This window comes from Megalops cyprinoides, chromosome 1 (assembly GCF_013368585.1).
Source record: "Megalops cyprinoides isolate fMegCyp1 chromosome 1, fMegCyp1.pri, whole genome shotgun sequence".
Classification (NCBI taxonomy): Eukaryota; Metazoa; Chordata; class Actinopteri; order Elopiformes; family Megalopidae; genus Megalops; species Megalops cyprinoides.
In genome coordinates, this window is record NC_050583.1 from 54,047,738 (window position 1) to 54,065,184 (window position 17,447).

The 17,447-nt window shown below is 40.9% G+C and overlaps 1 protein-coding gene across 1 annotated transcript in view; it reads left to right on the plus strand.

Moving 5' to 3' along the window:
- LOC118783711 (glutamate receptor ionotropic, delta-1-like) overlaps positions 1–17,447 on the plus strand; it is a 161,392-nt gene that overhangs the window by 81,795 nt on the left and 62,150 nt on the right. The window contains exon 3 of the mRNA XM_036537666.1: positions 14,610–14,663. Coding sequence (XP_036393559.1) covers positions 14,610–14,663 — 54 coding nt within the window. The remainder of the gene's footprint in view (positions 1–14,609; positions 14,664–17,447) is intronic.

Below are 17,447 nucleotides of genomic sequence, written 5' to 3' on the forward strand. Positions count from 1 at the left end.
ATACTGCCAATGCATCACTTAGGTGCAATTAATATTCTAGGGATATAGTGCATGATCATAATTCAGATCCCTGAAGCTTTCTCTTTCCTGTAATATATCAAGCCATTTATCTTGCATACTGTGTTGTGTGAGTTTTCCTAGAAGCCTAGTGTTGCTGGGACTACTTAATGCACTGATCATTACCTGCCAGCTCATAACAGAATGAGTTTAATTGGAAATTGAAATAGGTACAATAGGTACGACACAGGCACTTCATGGCCATCCAGTCCCTTATCCAATGTAAAGGTCCCAGTGTTATGATACATTCTGAATTATGGACTAAAACCTTTCACTCCAGACCAAACGTTCATCACCTACTACACCTACTTAGGTGTTATGTCATTGCTGCAGATTGCAATAACACAAGCTGCTGGAGTTATGCAGAAATTATAAGTTTTATTTCTGCTGTGCCAGTGGACACTTGCCAGATGATGAGAACACCTATTTTTCAAAGCAACCACCCTCCTCCTACTATTTTTGTGTGGCAGAGATGGCTGAAAACCTGTTTAAGCATCACCATTTACTTCACTGTTCTGACAAAGCTAATGAACCTAGGAAGCCACCACAGCGTAAGAGTGCCCTGTGCTCTTCAGTTTATATATGACTGTTGAGGCTATTCTAATGCTAATGCTAATGCTAATGGACCACCTTCATTGGGGCAGGGATGGTGGTTCTGGAAGTCTGCAAGTTTTAATGATTTAAAGAAGTTGAAAAATGCATTTGCCCATGCCTAGACATAATTCTGCACACATGTAATTTAAATTCAAGTTTCAGATTTAAATGAAACTTTGTAGGTAGTTGACTAGCAGTGAAACCATCTGAAGCCACTGGAAAGCAATGCTGTACCACATATCAAGTGAAATGACACAGTACTCTTTATGCAATGTCCCTTCCTCACCCACTCATTTTGTCATTTCATTTTTTTGGGGAGGATACCTCTAAATACCTCTGTAAAGCACATTTTTATACAACAGGGAAAGAATGTGTGAAAATAGTCTTTATTGTTGCAGTAAGTGGTTTTACAAGGTTGGCAGGGCAACCTCACTGCCTTCCAAGAAAGAGAGGATACACAGTAAATGTCAACAAAGGTCTTGTGAATGAAGCTGAACAATAGAAAGAGCCTGGGTGTACAACAGGTATATAAACCACACTCAGTGCTATACCAGCAACATAATAATAATTACGTTTGTGTAGCACCCTGCACTGATGTCAAAGGCTTTCACAGTGAAAGGCAGGGATTACTCTTCTTAACCACCACCAATGTATAGAAGCCACCTGGATAATGCATTAGGACATTTTATGCTCACTACGCATAAATTGAGGTGGAGAGGAAAGGGTTACTTAACTAATTAAACTTGGGGGATTGTGGGATAGCTGGGTAGAAACAATTTGACCAGAACACTGGAGAACCATCATACTATTAATGACAGTGCCATGGGAACTTTATGATCACAGGGAGACAAAAAATAGTCAAAAAACATGTTTTGTCTAAAGGTTTTTTGTGATTTTTTTTTTTTCCGAGAGAGTCAAGACTGTTCTCCCAGTATAAGCTAACCCACTCATTTGAGAGTTTGTTAACTTCAGTGTCAGATTAGGATTCTACTTCTTGAAGATATCTTGTATAACCCTTGAATAAACAGCACTCCATAACTAATCTTTTGCTTTTGAGGCAGATTATACTGCTTTTTGCCTCTTTGGTCACACCTACATTGAAATATACATTTATAATTATACTGTCTTTGTCACTTGAGGATCCATGAATATATCCTAGTTCTGGCTAGCAGGCAGCTTAAATTTTTTTGCGGGTAAAAATCTTCATCACTTCCTTGATCACCATGACCTGTTCTGTTACATGGCCAGCTGCACCTGATAGGAGACTCTCAGCGCCAGATCTGTGTCTCTGACCTGAGCTTCAGTAGTCAGGCGAACAGAAACGCACGTAATGGCAGCATGATCACATTTCACAATCTAAGGTTGCGAGTTCAAGAAATCCATACAGTTGCCCTTCTAATTCGGCAAGACTCCGCAGTGGCCCTGGACACATCTCTCTCTCCGTGCTGTGACCCCACAGATAGCCAGGCCAGGTCTGCAGTAATGGCTTGAACAGTGGATTAAATCGCATCCACGTCGTCCTCGCTAAACAGAAGTGAGGCTTCAGAAAAGTGGCAATAAATTTCATGCTGCCACCGGCTCCAAGGAGGGAGGAGCTGGTGGCAGTCACAGCAGTAACACCCTGGTAAATATTTTCTTTTATTCTGTCAAGGAAAACATGGGCAGGGGGGTAACAAAATCTGTATCTACCCCATGTCTGTGAAACGTAATGTTGCTGCTGTAATGCACAGATCCCTCAGAACAATACTGAGCTGTTTTTGCTGTAAAAATACAACGGTGTTCTGAAATGTAGCGATGGTGTGCTTAAGCACGTGCGATTCCAATTCAAATCTAAACTGGAAAAAAAAAAGCTCTCAGAGGAGAGGTCTATACAACCCGCAGTCGCCGCTTCACCCCGTACCAAGTCATCACTGCCCACCTGACAGCACGCCTTCGCCCGCTCTGGGCGCCACAAGGCAACACTGCAGAGACAATAAAGCAGTTATCATTATTTCGCTATTTGGGCCGCTGGGCCGAGGACCGGGGGTTTGCCTGTTGCCGCCAGCGTGAGCGGAATACTGAGATGCACAGGAATTCTCAGCTGAAAAGGGAGACGCCAAGGAGAAAGAGAATATGAAAGTGAGATGTGCTTCAATGAAAGAGAATCGCACAGAAGAAAGGCATGGCAGGGATACACACACACAGTACACAGTGTAAGAGTCAGAAGCTGGTTTATGTCTGCGGGCAAAAAAAAAAAAAACAGGTTGAGTTTTCAGGCTACGCCTCGTAAGGCAGAGATGGGAGGCAGAATGGGTTCATTATCTGCTAGGCAACCAAAACCAAAAGAAAAATCAAAACCCCAGCTCAGTCAGAGTAGTAAAGTCAACATTTTCATGCCCTAACTTTGGTGTAAAGCTGAGGTCGATTGATCAGTTGCTGATTGATGCGATCTAAATCCTGGTCTCTGTAATTGATGGAAAAGCCCATGCCAAAGATCCAGTGTCATGGTAGTTGCTCTCTATTCATTTCTTTTCAGTAAAGCAAATATACTAGTTAAAACACAAGGTATTACAACAATTTTAAAAAATATTCACATAGCTTTGGCTATGAAGACAGAAGACTACAGCCAAGGAGCCACTGCCCTGTTTGAATTTTTGCAGCACGGTAGCAGAAATTCAGAGGCAGCAGAAAATGACAATGCACCATCTTAAATTCAAAGTAACAATGCAATTTTTTTGTATTTTTGACATCTGCAGCATATTTGGTGAAAAACCTGACAGCTGGGATGTTTGTCATTACCCAGTCACTCACTGCTTCCATCACCTTAGCCAGGCTGGGAACCTTTCAGCCATAATGATCAGCTTTACCAAAGCTATATTAGGAAGTCTAATGTACTCGTGGCATTTTCTGGTGAAAATTAACAGGAGGTTTTAAGATTAACTCCAGAGTGATGCGTTTTTTTTAAATCCTTGGCTGCCTAAAGGAGCCCTGTTGAAGTGATTGCATGGTGATGCCATTGTCATGTCACACTGTGCGATTCGTCACCAAATGCTCGAGACCTTCAGTGGGAACAAACTGTGGAGATCTCGGGGTTGGCGTGGCTCTATAACAACCTCCATGTCAACCGAGACCCCACTGCCAGAGATACACAACAAACAATCTGCTCTTAGTTACGTCTTATTGTTCCAGAATTCCGTTTCCTATTTAAATGTCAATTCAATGGCAAATTGTAGAATTCACTATAGTGGTTTCGTAGTAGCAGTAGTTATCAAAAAGGCATAGCTGTTAAGGTAACTGGGGTTGTACATGTGTCCAGGATTCTTTTACGTGCCTCATGTGTCAGGGTTTCGGAGACAGCTTCCCGGAATGACCAGCAGGCGTCCTCATGACAGCCAGTCTGTCCCACTTGCCTGCTGCTTCCCTCAGCCCCCACCAGAGGGACTCTTGTGCGCGTCATTGACTGATTGACCACATCTGTTTGCAATTAGACTTTGAGTGTTTGGTGTATTTAAACCCCACCTGTTGTATTGTTCCCTGCTCAGTCTTGAGCTTGCCTGTATGCTGTGCCCTCCTGTGCCAACGCCTTGCTTGTTCAGTAAAGGCTCTTTGTCTGTTTGAAATCCTTTTGTGTGTTTGAATGATATCTGCATTTGGGTCCCTCCTGGTCAGCCGTTACAGCATGACCTCATGACAACAGCAAAGAGTTGAAAGAGAGAACCCAGGGCAAAAGCTATTGGTGCATGATCTAACAAACCCTACAACATGAGTCATCGGAGCTCTACGCTGTATTATCAGTAATATTGCTGTTATTATTATTGGAGTGGGGTCTCATCATGTGGTTCCCTCAAGTCAAAGGAGCATTGTGCACATGACAGCAAAACCTTCTTGTAGTCCCTAATTAGTTTCTGTAGTATCCCAGATGAATAAGCGCTGAATGTTTGTGCAACGTCTCAGAACAGAAATTGCTTCTCTGGCTTTAGCCATTAAATCCTGTTGTAATTGCAGTATATCATTGAAGAACAAAACAAAACAAACTTTCCCTTTGACTTTAAATGTCTCACTATCATTTTATGTACAAGGTTACTTTTACTTGTATTTTTTGCTTTGTTTTATTTTGTTTTCCAAAGCATCCATTCATATTTCAGGTAATAGGTGAGGACATTATGTGCATTTCTGTTGTTTTCATTTGTTTTTACAAAGAATACCTTTGGTTATCAACCTGTGCTGCACCACTATACCACTAAAAAAGTAAAATGATTAGCTCTGTTTCCTTGCTCCTATTCATTTCTCTACCATGTAATGTTAACAGTCTATGAAATAAACAAAAATGTCTTAAAAGCCAGTTTGTTAGCTAGCTCATTCACTGGCTGGATACCAAATCCAACAGCACCATCAAGATAATGTTTTCACGCCTGTGAGTGAAAATGAATGCTTTTACTAACTGAGTCACTCGGAAGCCTCCCATTTTTTTAAAAATATTGGTTGCTGTTAAAGTGACTTGGGTACTTCCTCGCTAATCACACCGGTTTGACTGTACATGTGAAAGGGTTAAACACAAACAGCAACTCAACAGTATTACTAGTGGAGTTTTGTGGAACCTGTTGGCCCCATACATGCACTGTAGAAAGTTCAAAAGGAAAAAGATGTGATCTTGGCACGTGTATAATCTGAGACTATATTGTTCTAATTGTATAGCCAGTCTAACAAGTCATGTTGTTCTTTTCAGACACACTTGCTAATTGGCAAAACAAATTAGAGTGAGACTAAAAATAAACCCATTACACCTTTGGTTCACACAGTCTAGATTGTGAAAAGGATATACTGCACTATAAGCAGTGCAGGACTGAGAGTAAATGCTTTGGTACCCACTGTACTTTCCAAAATAAGGCAAGCCTTGAGGGTTAGGGTTATTAATGATGTTATAGAAAACTCTGTGGGCTGCAGACAGTTCTATTAGTCCCCCAGTAGCCATAAGCTGTAGATTTATAAACTTGAGCACAACATAATGCAGGTCTCCCCCTGAAAGAGAGTAATATCAACAGTTCTGCATATGAGTAATATGCAAGAATGTCTGTATGTTTATGAAAGTGAAATTATAAATGTCCTCTGAGCTTGAAAACCTTATATATCCCTGTGCATTGCAGATTGCCCTGTCTCCCAGTAATGAAAACTGTCAGATGACCTGTAGCAATAATGCATGGCGTTGTTGTTGCCCTTTTTACATAAAAGGCTCCATAGCCTTTGCCTGTCCAGTGCGCATGCTCTCTGACTGTCACCGCAGAGACGGAGTTACCATAGTTACACAACATTTAACTTTACAGAGTCCTGCAGGGAACTGAAGAAGGCTGCACCGCCGTTCTGAATGGATTCAGTGTGCTAAATAATGGTCTGATCTTTACATTGAAATTGATGCAGTTTAGTGTTCGTGTATTTGACCAATGCCTTTGGGGTTCATTGTTTTCATCAGTGTCATATACTGTACATCCTAAGTAGAGGTTGATGAGAAGGGCCCTAAATAGTTAAATGATTTAGTATGGTTGGATGATTTGTCCTTGTCATAATAGCAAACTTCCCTTAAAATCTAAAACCAAACAAACCAACCTTAAATCACTGCCTGTTTATTTATTTTTTTTAACCCAATAGAAGCATTTACATATGCCAAACGTGATCTTTTATTCAAATGATTGTCAGAGTATGCTCGATGTTACGCAGTTTAATGTCCATTTATGTTCAGCAGAAAAATAACTGAATGTAAAAACTTGATAAGCATTTATGAGCTGAAAAAATCTCCCCCGCATTCTAAAAGCATCATTTTATAATTTATATAAATGGGGGATGATTTATGTGCATTAAATGCAGACCAACAAAAGCAATTTGCACAGCACACGCAATAATGAGCTTAGCCTGCCTAGTGAAAAGGTTACAATCCAAATATTTTGAATGTACAATGCAGCTACTTTATCTTTGTTTTTGAGCACTGGTAGTCACACGCATTTTAATGGAACTTGTGCACATTGTGTACGTATGGTTAAAGCATGTGGAAAATTGTGTGTGGGTGGGTTCTGGATCTCATGAAGAGTCGCTATGATGAAGCACAGAAAACCACGCAATGAATGGATGACCCCTTAAACTGGATGTAGGCCAGAACAAATAAGTAGGATTCTGAAACAGAGAAAGATCAACCCGGGGGGTTCGCAGGGCAAAATGTATTATGTAATCACACACAGCGTAACCTCGCAATCAGTGGTGTCCAGGTGTGTTCACAGCAATGTAATTTTGAAATCAATCTTAATTTGTTGAGTACACAGTTTGTTTTTTGGCCAGTATTGATGCACAGCCAAACGGAGTTGGTGTGACTGATGTAAGTTATCGAATGGGAAGAACTGCCAGCTTTACCTCAACTTTTTTGAACTGTGATGAATTATACCTGGGAGGGCAGCAAGGCACAAATACGGGACTGGTTTTTTGAGGCTGATCAGAAGCCCATGTACCTTTGTGGCTTTGTTGTTTAGCCAGCCATCCAAATACTCAGATGTCTAACTACCAGATTTTTTTTTAATGCTTACATAAATATGACAGCCTCTGCTTGTTAATGCACTGCAGCACCTACAGGTACATGCGAATGAGCATGAGCAGTAGTCTCTGAATGTTTGTGTTAGTGACAGTTTAACTCTTCGGTGGCTACTGCAAATACAGAGTTATCATAGCAGTAGTATGTACATGTTCGGATGATGTGGTTCAAAGATGTGTGTTATTTCTATGTATGACACCTTTGAGCTATTCTGATCCTGACATGTATGTCATGTCTCTTTATCGCCTGAATTATACCAGTGATTTGTGCAAACAGTAATTACTGCTGAAGTGGAAAAAATCTCCCATTTAGGCTGCCCCTACCAGCTTTCATGTTTTCGCACGTACACACCAACTCATGCATTACCAAATGCACTAAAAGGTGCTTTCCACAGCAACAGGCAATTTTAACTGGGTTTAAGAAAATACAGTTGGCGTCCGTTTTCCCTCAGTCAGTGGTGTCTTCTACAACCCCTGTTGTCACTTTCTCTCTCTGCAATTGCCCAGCCTGATGTCATTTCTGTCTTGTTGCTTGTTGATTTCTAAACTTCTGTGGTACTGTAGGTACCTATCAGCAGCTTTGAAGACCAATCCATGGTTCTGCCCAAAAGTTGTACACACTGCACAATGCTGGTATGACAGCAGGATGTGACAATCACATTATTATTGATGAGTTGTCACTGTGCAAACTTTGATTTGGGAGGCATATGCACCCTTTCCTGGTGACGTGCCAGAGAGGCCTAACATGGAAAATCTGCAAGGAATCCCTTCCATAGCAGACTGACTGTGTAGAGATAGTAAGATAACCACTTTGTACAACATGTTTCAATCAGAGCTTAAGTACAAAAGGAAGTGTAATCCATGAGAGACCATGTTGCTGTGGGACGCCAATAGAAGGCTGCTCGCTGAAAGCATGCTGGCTGACCTCCAGGCTTCTCCCAGAGAGAGTTTAGTACTGTGAATACGAATCCTCCCCTTCGTCTTTCACTGCTGTATCTCCATAACAAATGCCCCAGGGCATTTTCTGCACAAATAACTAAAAAAATCAGATATCTAAAACATTATCAATGTAGCATGACCTCACGGTCGGCTGTTTTCTTTTATCTTCTCTCTGTGACTTTCTTGTATGACTGGGTGTTTTCTGTGGTACACAGAAGCACCCTCCGCATACTGACTAGAGCCTTCAGTTTATTAAATATGGGACTCTGTCCTTAATTTTGTGTAACCACATTCAAGCAAGCAAATGTTGCTATGACAGTTATTAGTAGTAATATTAGCAGTGGCAGAAGTAGTCAAACACATCATGAAATTCACAGGTGCTAAAAAGAATGTGAGATGGCAAATAACAAGGAAAAGCCATTGAGGTCATCTGGGGTCATTGTGTAACTACAAGCTAGCGTGAGTGTGTCTTAAGCTCGGTCTCTGGGTCTCTGACTAATGAACCCTGGAGGTACAAATTCCATGAATTGATAATTCTGAAGAAATACTTCCTAGTGTCAGCATGGAGTTTGCTTTGCTGAAATTCCACCTGAGCCCTCTTGTTCTGTTGACAGAACTTACTCTGTAAGTTTCTAATGAATAGCATTCCTAATTCATTACTATCCATTCCAATGGTAGATCATTTTAACTAACTAACTTTAGAATGACAACATTACAACAATATACTTTAATCGCAATACATTACACTATACACCAAGCACAGTTTACAAATACTTTTATTACAGAAAATGTTAGGGTCTCCTAAGTCATCCAGGTAACATAGAACTGATTGAGTCACTTTTCTTGCAAAGTGAATGCCTTAAAAACAATTCATTTGTTTATGTATATGTATTGATAGAGTTTCAAATTTATATCATCGTTCAAACTACTGTCAAGTTGTTTTCAAGCTTCAGATAACATGTTTATCTGTGTAATTATGCGAACGATCTGCAACTAGACGTGAACGAAATTTCCAAAGGATAATACGGTCATTGCATGCATTACTGGAAAACACAGCGTTCTGTACATTGGGGATAGCTTGATGGCAAATAATTTGACAGCCTGTTGAGATTTGTTCTATTTGTATGAATAATATTTTCCATGAGTTAATGATTCTAATTACGTGAAGAGACACAATTTTCCATAAAAAAGAAACATGGGAATGTCAGCTGTGACACATCAAAGTTAGCCTCGGAGCCAAATTTTGTTTTTGGTCATATTGTGCTGTTTATATGAGGGATGAAAGGAATGCCAACACGAGAAAATGAAGTGTGTTACATTATGTCAAAACACATTTGTATGCAGCAAAGTCAATAAACAATATGGATCATTTATTTTGCTTTTACTAGCAAAAATGTGTAAATTGTTAAAAATGTTTATTTTTATAACTGTAACATCATTCTACAGTTTTGATTTCATATGAGCTTTTCAGTGTTTTATTTGTTTCTGGAAAACAATCATGGGTTAGGAAAATAATATCCTTTTTTATTTGATATCAGTAATTGTTTATTTACGTATGTCAAGGAAGAGCGCATTATTCAAGCCAGGTACAGCTGAAAATGTCTTCGGATCCTGAAAACGCGCGTCATTAAACTGCTGATTAGCACTGTGTGAAATGCAGCTCAATCCCACTCCGTCCAGTTGCACCCACAATCCAGGCCATTGTTAATGGCTATTACTGTAGGCCTGCAGGGAGCTCTGTCAGCTCTGCCTGTGTCCACAGGACAACACCAGCAGGTGCTTCGAGTCGCAGGCCATTAGCCGCTGCCCAAGTGGTGCCCAGCGGTGCCAACCTGTTATGAATGGTTGAGTTGTTGCTTTCTAACGAGACACCCATGGCGAGGGTCTAAGCGGCGTGACGGGGTCCGCCGTCATGTTTCTCTCTTTGCTTTTTGTCTGCGGTGTGTCGTCGCCCCTCCCTTGCTCAGAGACACTGACTGGGAGGGGACCGGACACACCTGTTTGTTGATTTGATGGAACTAAAACAGCTGCCTGTCAGTACTGTAAACTGATTCTAGACCAGCAACAAGGTTATCATTGTTTTGAGGGAAACCTGCAAATGTCTCCATTGCGGAAGTCAGTTTGGAGGGTTTGGCTGATTCTCGGTTGTTTCTTGATTTTCGTTTCTGCTATTGGGAGCACATCAGTTATATGTTTTTGATTCTGCCATTAACTATCTTATGCAGGTTTTCATGCCATGGGTATACCAGTGTATGTGTCTTTATGTAACAGCACGCATGCAGTAGATACCAGTTATGCTGCACACCGTGCAAAGTGTTGTAGTGGTGTTCTCTTATGGTGACATTTGAGACATTTTGACCCCAATCACTGGCTGTCCTGTCTCTCTCTGTGTGATATGCATAAGTGCTTTGTGTGGCATCAATATTATGAGTCAGAGGGATTGAGTCATGAAAGTAAATGATCATGTCTTTGGTAAAACAAAAAGAAACATGTAGAAATATGTTGACAATTTTAAATTTCAATTAAACCATAGGAATGTGAAATTGTCAACATAGGCTATTTCTGAATGATCCAAGGGGTAGCCTGTATATGGAGAAAATGAGAGGCCTAAACCCAGAACCCTCTGGGACTCCATATTTCACTCTAGATAGAGATCAGTAATGTGTGTAATGTGAAATCTGTCTGATAAGTGTGACATGGGAGTAAATCCCTCACTAAGGGCCGTATTCTCCTATTCGCACGCAAGTCCTTTTTTGCGCATCTCCAGTTACGCGCATTTCAGTTACGCGTACTCTCCCCTACACGCTCCGATCACTCCCCCACAGCGCTTAACTTCAGAATGAAGGCGGGCTCATGAAAGAGGCGTGATTTATCTAAAATATAAGCAGACTGAGTCACAGCCTCGTTTATTTTGACTGTCTGGAAAACGTGGAACGTGGACTTGCGTATTTACCATGTGAATGTCATTGAAATCCATTCAAACCATAAACCAGGCTCTGATTTTGGAAGTAAATGCAAAGGGAGAGCTATATTAAGAATCACCTCAAAGGAAAGCGTTTCTTTTTATGTATGACATAAACCCCAAAATACAGTAGGCCTAAATCTACCAAACAACACATGTGCTGGGCGTATGTATAAAGACATGTTTGACGTGTGGAGATTCATTAACCCTTTCACACCGGTCTGATTAGCCATTTAGCGCATATGCTAAAACCAGTGCGATTAGAACACAAGATTGGAAAAATTCTAGCTAATTCTAGCTTTGAGGAAACAGCGATTTAACATTAAAAAAATATAGCAAATGTGGCGGTGAAAACTATGAGAAGCTTAATAAAGCTAATGAAAACATAGCAAACCATGTACTGTAAAACATGTGCTACATAGCATAAAATAAGTTACGTATGAAAGGGTTAATAATTTTGAAAATGAGTAGAGTCATTGATAGTAACCAGGGGGTTTCAACAAAGATGGATCTGGTGGTTTATCTGGGTCAGGCAACTATGTCCAATACCACTCTGGGATTGTCTTTATTAGTTTTAATAAGGTCAGAAAAGGGGAAGAGGACCTCTGAGCTTTTGTATGTTTTTCAAGACTGTCCTCCCACACTAGCAAAACATCTTGCAGCCTTTTGAGAACTCCATTTACACTCCAACTTAAAATCAATTGCATAACCATTTAAACTCATTGGTTTGCTCAATGTATCAGGTTTCAAGCCTCTTTATATGCATGCTTTTTAATCCTATATGCTATGCGTATAGGGTGACTGCGGTCCCGTGGTTCAAACCATCACTACTCAGCGGGTGGTTCTTGGAAAATGATATGTAGTCAGAATTAACTGAACTGCAAGGGGCATTTCTAACCGTGAGATGTGCCAGTAATTGGCACTGGTATTTCAAATGTAATCATGAAGTGATCAGGCAGAGCAGGATTATGAGGGAGAGTTGTTAAGAGGTGGATATCTCGGGCACATGAAATAACTAGGTCTTGGGGGTGATTATGCATATGAGCGCTGCAGCTTCAGTTACATTTTGGACAGAACCTGTTGAATTGAGTGCAGATTGAAAATTCCATTTATGGCGGGGTCATTTTCTCTGTCATTTTACTTGATTGACACTTTCACCTATTTCTCCATGGTCTCATCAGTCTCTGCATATTTAAATATATTCAGATATGGTTTGATTTTGCTGGCTAACTTGTATCACTGATGGAAGTGGTTCAAATGAGTCAGATCATCTTTTTGTACAGTGTGAGCAAAATTTTAACAATAATGGAAAATATGTGTGCACATATGCTGTTCATATTAATATGTATGAGTCATTTGTTGAATTCCAGTGGAAATCACAGTGCCTACACTAACTACTGTATGCCAGGTCAGGTGCATCCTTGGAACAAATGCCAGATCTTTTTAAAAGGTAGAACAAAGTGCAACAACAAATGCAAGTCCATTCATATTTCCAGCACAGCGGTCTTGTTCACGTCAGCATCACTTAGTCTAATTAAGCTAACAACTTGCTAGCAAATTAAAGCTATTAAGTAATTTATGCAAAATAATAAATCATGAACACAATGATCTAATTGCATTCTTACCTGTAATATAACTGTTTTCTGATATCATTTGTCTCAGTAAAATCATTTTATGCATGTATTATGAATATTTAAATAAAAAGTATATTAGCACACTGTATTATTCTCTCCACTAGACAGATGATAATGTGCAGGTTTTGTGTTATTATTAACACAAATATTAAATTAAATTAATTTAATATTAAATTAAATTAGACTGTAGTTTGTCATAATGGCTGCCTCTGTACCTCTTAGGAAATGGCAGCAAACAACAATTGATATATGGTGTGTAATACCATAAAGCACTGGACGAGTCCATAATGAATGACACATAAATGCATATTTATGAAAGGGTGATTTAGTGATTAAGACCAATGTAGAGTGGTGAAGGTCATAGAACCACTGGTCTCTCAGACAAGATGTGGCCTTCAGCTCCATGCTTCCTCTGACTGTCTGACTGCCTCTCCTCACCAAGCTCCCATAGGCTACTCCGGAAACTCAGGACTCATTTCCTCACACTGTGATTGGTTATGCTCAGTTGTGGGCATGGTCAAGAAATGAGGTGAGCTACACATCACTGAGGTTATGGGAAAATCATGGGGGGACATGCAGGCCATTAATTATGTCCTTCAGGGATTGTCGTTAAGGGGGGGGCGAAACCTGCAGCACTAAGTCACAAGTGGAAAGGGCAAGGGCTTGTTACACCTGGCATGACATTAACATTTACCTCATTAGTTGACATTGTCTCTGTGGTTTAATATTGCTGCTGTTGCTTGTAATTAGTGAAAGTGCAACTTGCTCGCGATGAGAGGTTGGGACAGTTTTACCGATACAGCATAACTGTGAAACACCGCAAGATATGATGAACTCACTACTGTATAGCTTTCTGATGTGTCATGATTCTATTTGGTTGTCCACTTCAGTGAGTCTCATCCAAATAGTTTAATTAAGGACTTATTGAAACAAACTGATTTCAAAACATTTTGTGTTAACATGGACCTTTACATGGAATAACATGGTATGGAAGGGACAACAATGACAGGCAGACCATATGGCTTGTACTAACCAGCCTCAGAGAATAACCTAGTGTAATTATCCATCACCAGTGTAAGCTGTGTTGGGTCACTAACTTGGCATCTGTTGCAAACATTTGTGTCTTTATTAGTATTCATGTTTTTATGAACCATGTTTTTTAGCTAATAAATTCAATGTTGATGCAAGATAAAATGCTATATGTCACCCCCCGAAAAACGCATTGCATGTCTTATAACAAATTATATTAATCTAATTGCTGGGAAGCAAAATTCTTTTTTTTCCTCAAGGATAGGGAATCGATCAAATTTTGCCTCGTAAAAAAACCCAATAATTCATTTGCATGCAGGCTGTAGGTGCTAAAGGTGAGTACCTCAGAACCAGTGCTTCCTAACGTGATCAATTCACCAGGCAGCGGACACTGTTAACATGTCCCATCAGCAAAAGAATACAAGTGCAGAGGGAATAAAAAAAAAAAAAAACTTTTTTCCTCCCACTATTCAGAAATCCTGTGAAGACATGTATCATGTTTGACAGCTCGGAGAAATGATATCTGAAAAGGTCGCGCGACGAATTACTCAGCGGTCCATCATTTTCGGCTGCCTGGGACAAGGCCCCTCTTTGGACAGGCTGTCGCTTTGGAATGATGACTGTGTGTCAATCACCATGGCGATTGCCCGGCAGTGTGCTTTGCCGGGCGTGTGGTAGAGTAGTGTGGTGGGGGAAGTGGTGAATTTCTGTGTGTGATACAGAAAGGAAAAGGGTAGAGGCAAGTTGACAGGCCAAGCATGCCGATTCTGAGGGGAACTGTTCTCCCAGCATGCCACAGAGCTTTATGTGCTATGTAGTAACGGGATCTCTCTATCGTTTTGCAGGCTGTCGAAACCAACCTGGCCTCCAAGGACAGCCACTGGGTGTTCGTGAACGAGGTGAGGGAAGCCTGATGTTACCAAACATCTGTTTCATCACCTGTACCCCTTCTCTCTCTCTGTCTCTCTCTCTCTCGTTTGCATGCACGCACGCACGCACGCACACACACACACACATTCTCTCTCTTCTAAACTGACAGGTTTGTTTTTCTTAAAATGACAGATTTTTTTTGTTTATCGAATGAATGCTTCATCAAAGCCTGTCCTTGTATGACTGCCTTTGGTCTAAAGTGGCTTTCATTTTTGCTGAGTGCCAAACGCCGAACCCTCATCTCCTCTAGAATTGAAAACATCTGCAGTGATTCGGGGGTGATTTGGAGACAGGGAGCATAATGGTCACTTGATACCCCTGATACTTGTGGAAACGTCACACGTTCCGCAGATACGCGCCTGCACAAATGTCACGCTCAAGAGCACCTTGTGACGCAGTGAATGCGGCTTACCTCAGGTAATCACACGCATGATGTGCTCCTTTTGTCCAGCGACAGGGACGCGGTTTAACGGGTGGTGGATGTACAGACACGGAGGCGAGAATGCGGTTCTCTTTTCTGTTTTGGACAGCGTTTATTACGTTCAAAAAAATGCTGAAAGAGTAAGAGACTGAAAATGCCATGGCTGCTTGACAGAGGATCATTTTGCTTGCCAGTCATTTCAGTTGAGTTGAGCACAACTGTAATTTTATGGATTTGGCATCTGTATGTGTGTTCCTTATAGACTGGCTGTAGCAGCTTGTCACTTCTGTCTTTCACTGTGGGTACAGGAACAGGCATCTGAGCTAACAACCCTCCATGATTATTGGAAGAGGAGAGAAACATTTTCACATGCATTCTGAGCAACACTTGACTCAGAATCAGTTATTTTAATTCTCACTTTTGATGGATATACATTTTTTATAAAGAAAACCTGACCAAAAATCATCCCATCAGCTATGGCTAATTTGTAACCTAACTTGTACCTTGTCTGGCCAACTTTTGAAACTTGGTCAGACAGTGCTTCTAATATTGTTGACTCCTTATACGGCTTTTGCTTATGTTGTTCTCTGACTCACTAGTAAGTCGCTTTGACAAGACAAAGTGGGGTCTTAGCTGGCTAGCTTACTAATAACCAGCCACAGGCAGCTGGCGGGCTCACTAGCAAAAATTCAGAATTATCATCAGAGCAAATTGTTTTCAGTTTTACCATCAATTAATGGTGATGCACATGTACAGAGCACTGAGGGTTTTATGAAGCTTATCAGAGTATTGTTTATCAATGCGTAAGGTTAATGAAGACAGAGTATGCTATCAATCAGTCAATCAAAGTGTACTTACCATAGTAGCTATAAAATTGACTTAGAGGGCTCTAATCAAGTCTTCAGTCAGAGCAGGTCTTTGATGCTTAGTGGCTGTGGCACTTCCTAATTAGGAACCTTCCCATACAAATCTCAGGCCACATCAAAGGCTGTCCCTATTGTTCAGTTTTGTGCTTCCAAAGCAAGAAGTGTCCCTTAAGTGAACTCATCACAGCGTTTTCATTTTGAAACGGTGACACTGCACAGAAGAGGAACTAGCGACAGGTAGAGAGGTAGGGAGAAGCATTACACCTAGTCTCCACTGCACTGTCTGAACTGCTCTGTCTTTCTAAACCAGTGAGGGAATGATCTTTTGCTTGCACTTATCACTGCGTGTAGGTTTGTAGGACAGATATTTTCTGACAGCGACAGCGGTGATAATAGCCTAGCCCTGCGGTCTGCTATGGGGTCAAGCGCCCAGGCGGTCTTCGGTGAAGTACAGCGGCACCCGCGGGTTAAGAGACACTGGCGGTGTCAGAGCAGCAAACAGGAATGCGAGCGGTGCTGGGGCTTTAATTCGGCCAGATCAAAAGAGTTCAGGAGAGGTGCCATTGAGGATTTTGTTCTGATAAGTGGGAGGAGAGCACAAAGAGATGCCCGGGCCAGTGCTCCGCCCACAGATGATCACGCTTTGGGTTTTCTGCTGTAACCAGGTCGCAGGTTTCACTGAATGTGTTCTTAGCAGTTATCAATGTCTGCTAATCCAACAACAGAGGCCTTTTCTTCAATCGAATGGGCACAGGTTTTCTTCATCCAGTGAAAAGCACCTAAATCATGGAGAGAATAATTTATTTTGTTAAGACTCTGGAGTCAATAGTGGCGCACGGCTTTATGTTTTTAGTTTTCTGTTCGGCCGACTCTATTACGTGTATTAATCAATTACACTTGAAATCATTTGCAAGTGTAATCTGCACGCAACAGGCTTGAGTGTAGCGTAAATCTTCTGAAACTATTATGAGCTGCCTGCGTATAGTATATGCTGCTGAAGAATGCAATAGGTTTAACAAGACAGGTTCATAAATAAATTTAATTTGAGATGATATTTTTCCGTCGTAATTTAACATCTACTGTATGTATGTGTATGTTTAAAATATGCCAAATGAGTTTCCTTCTACATCCTGTATTTACAGGATGCCACTTTCTACCTTTGGATGTCTCCCCTGTATTTAACAGCCCCCTCTCTGTCTCTCTCCCTCTCACACACACACACATACACACACCAACACACGCACACATACACACACATGAACATACACACACACATGAACAAACACACACACACACACACACACACACACACACACACACACACGCATACACAAACACACAATCATGTGCCAGGTATTAACATGTCTTTCATTTTCAGACGTTGGCTTCTCATTAAATCAGAGGCTGAGCAGAACCCTGCCGGAGCGCGATTAAATATTTACACGGCCCCCAATTTTTCCTCTTCT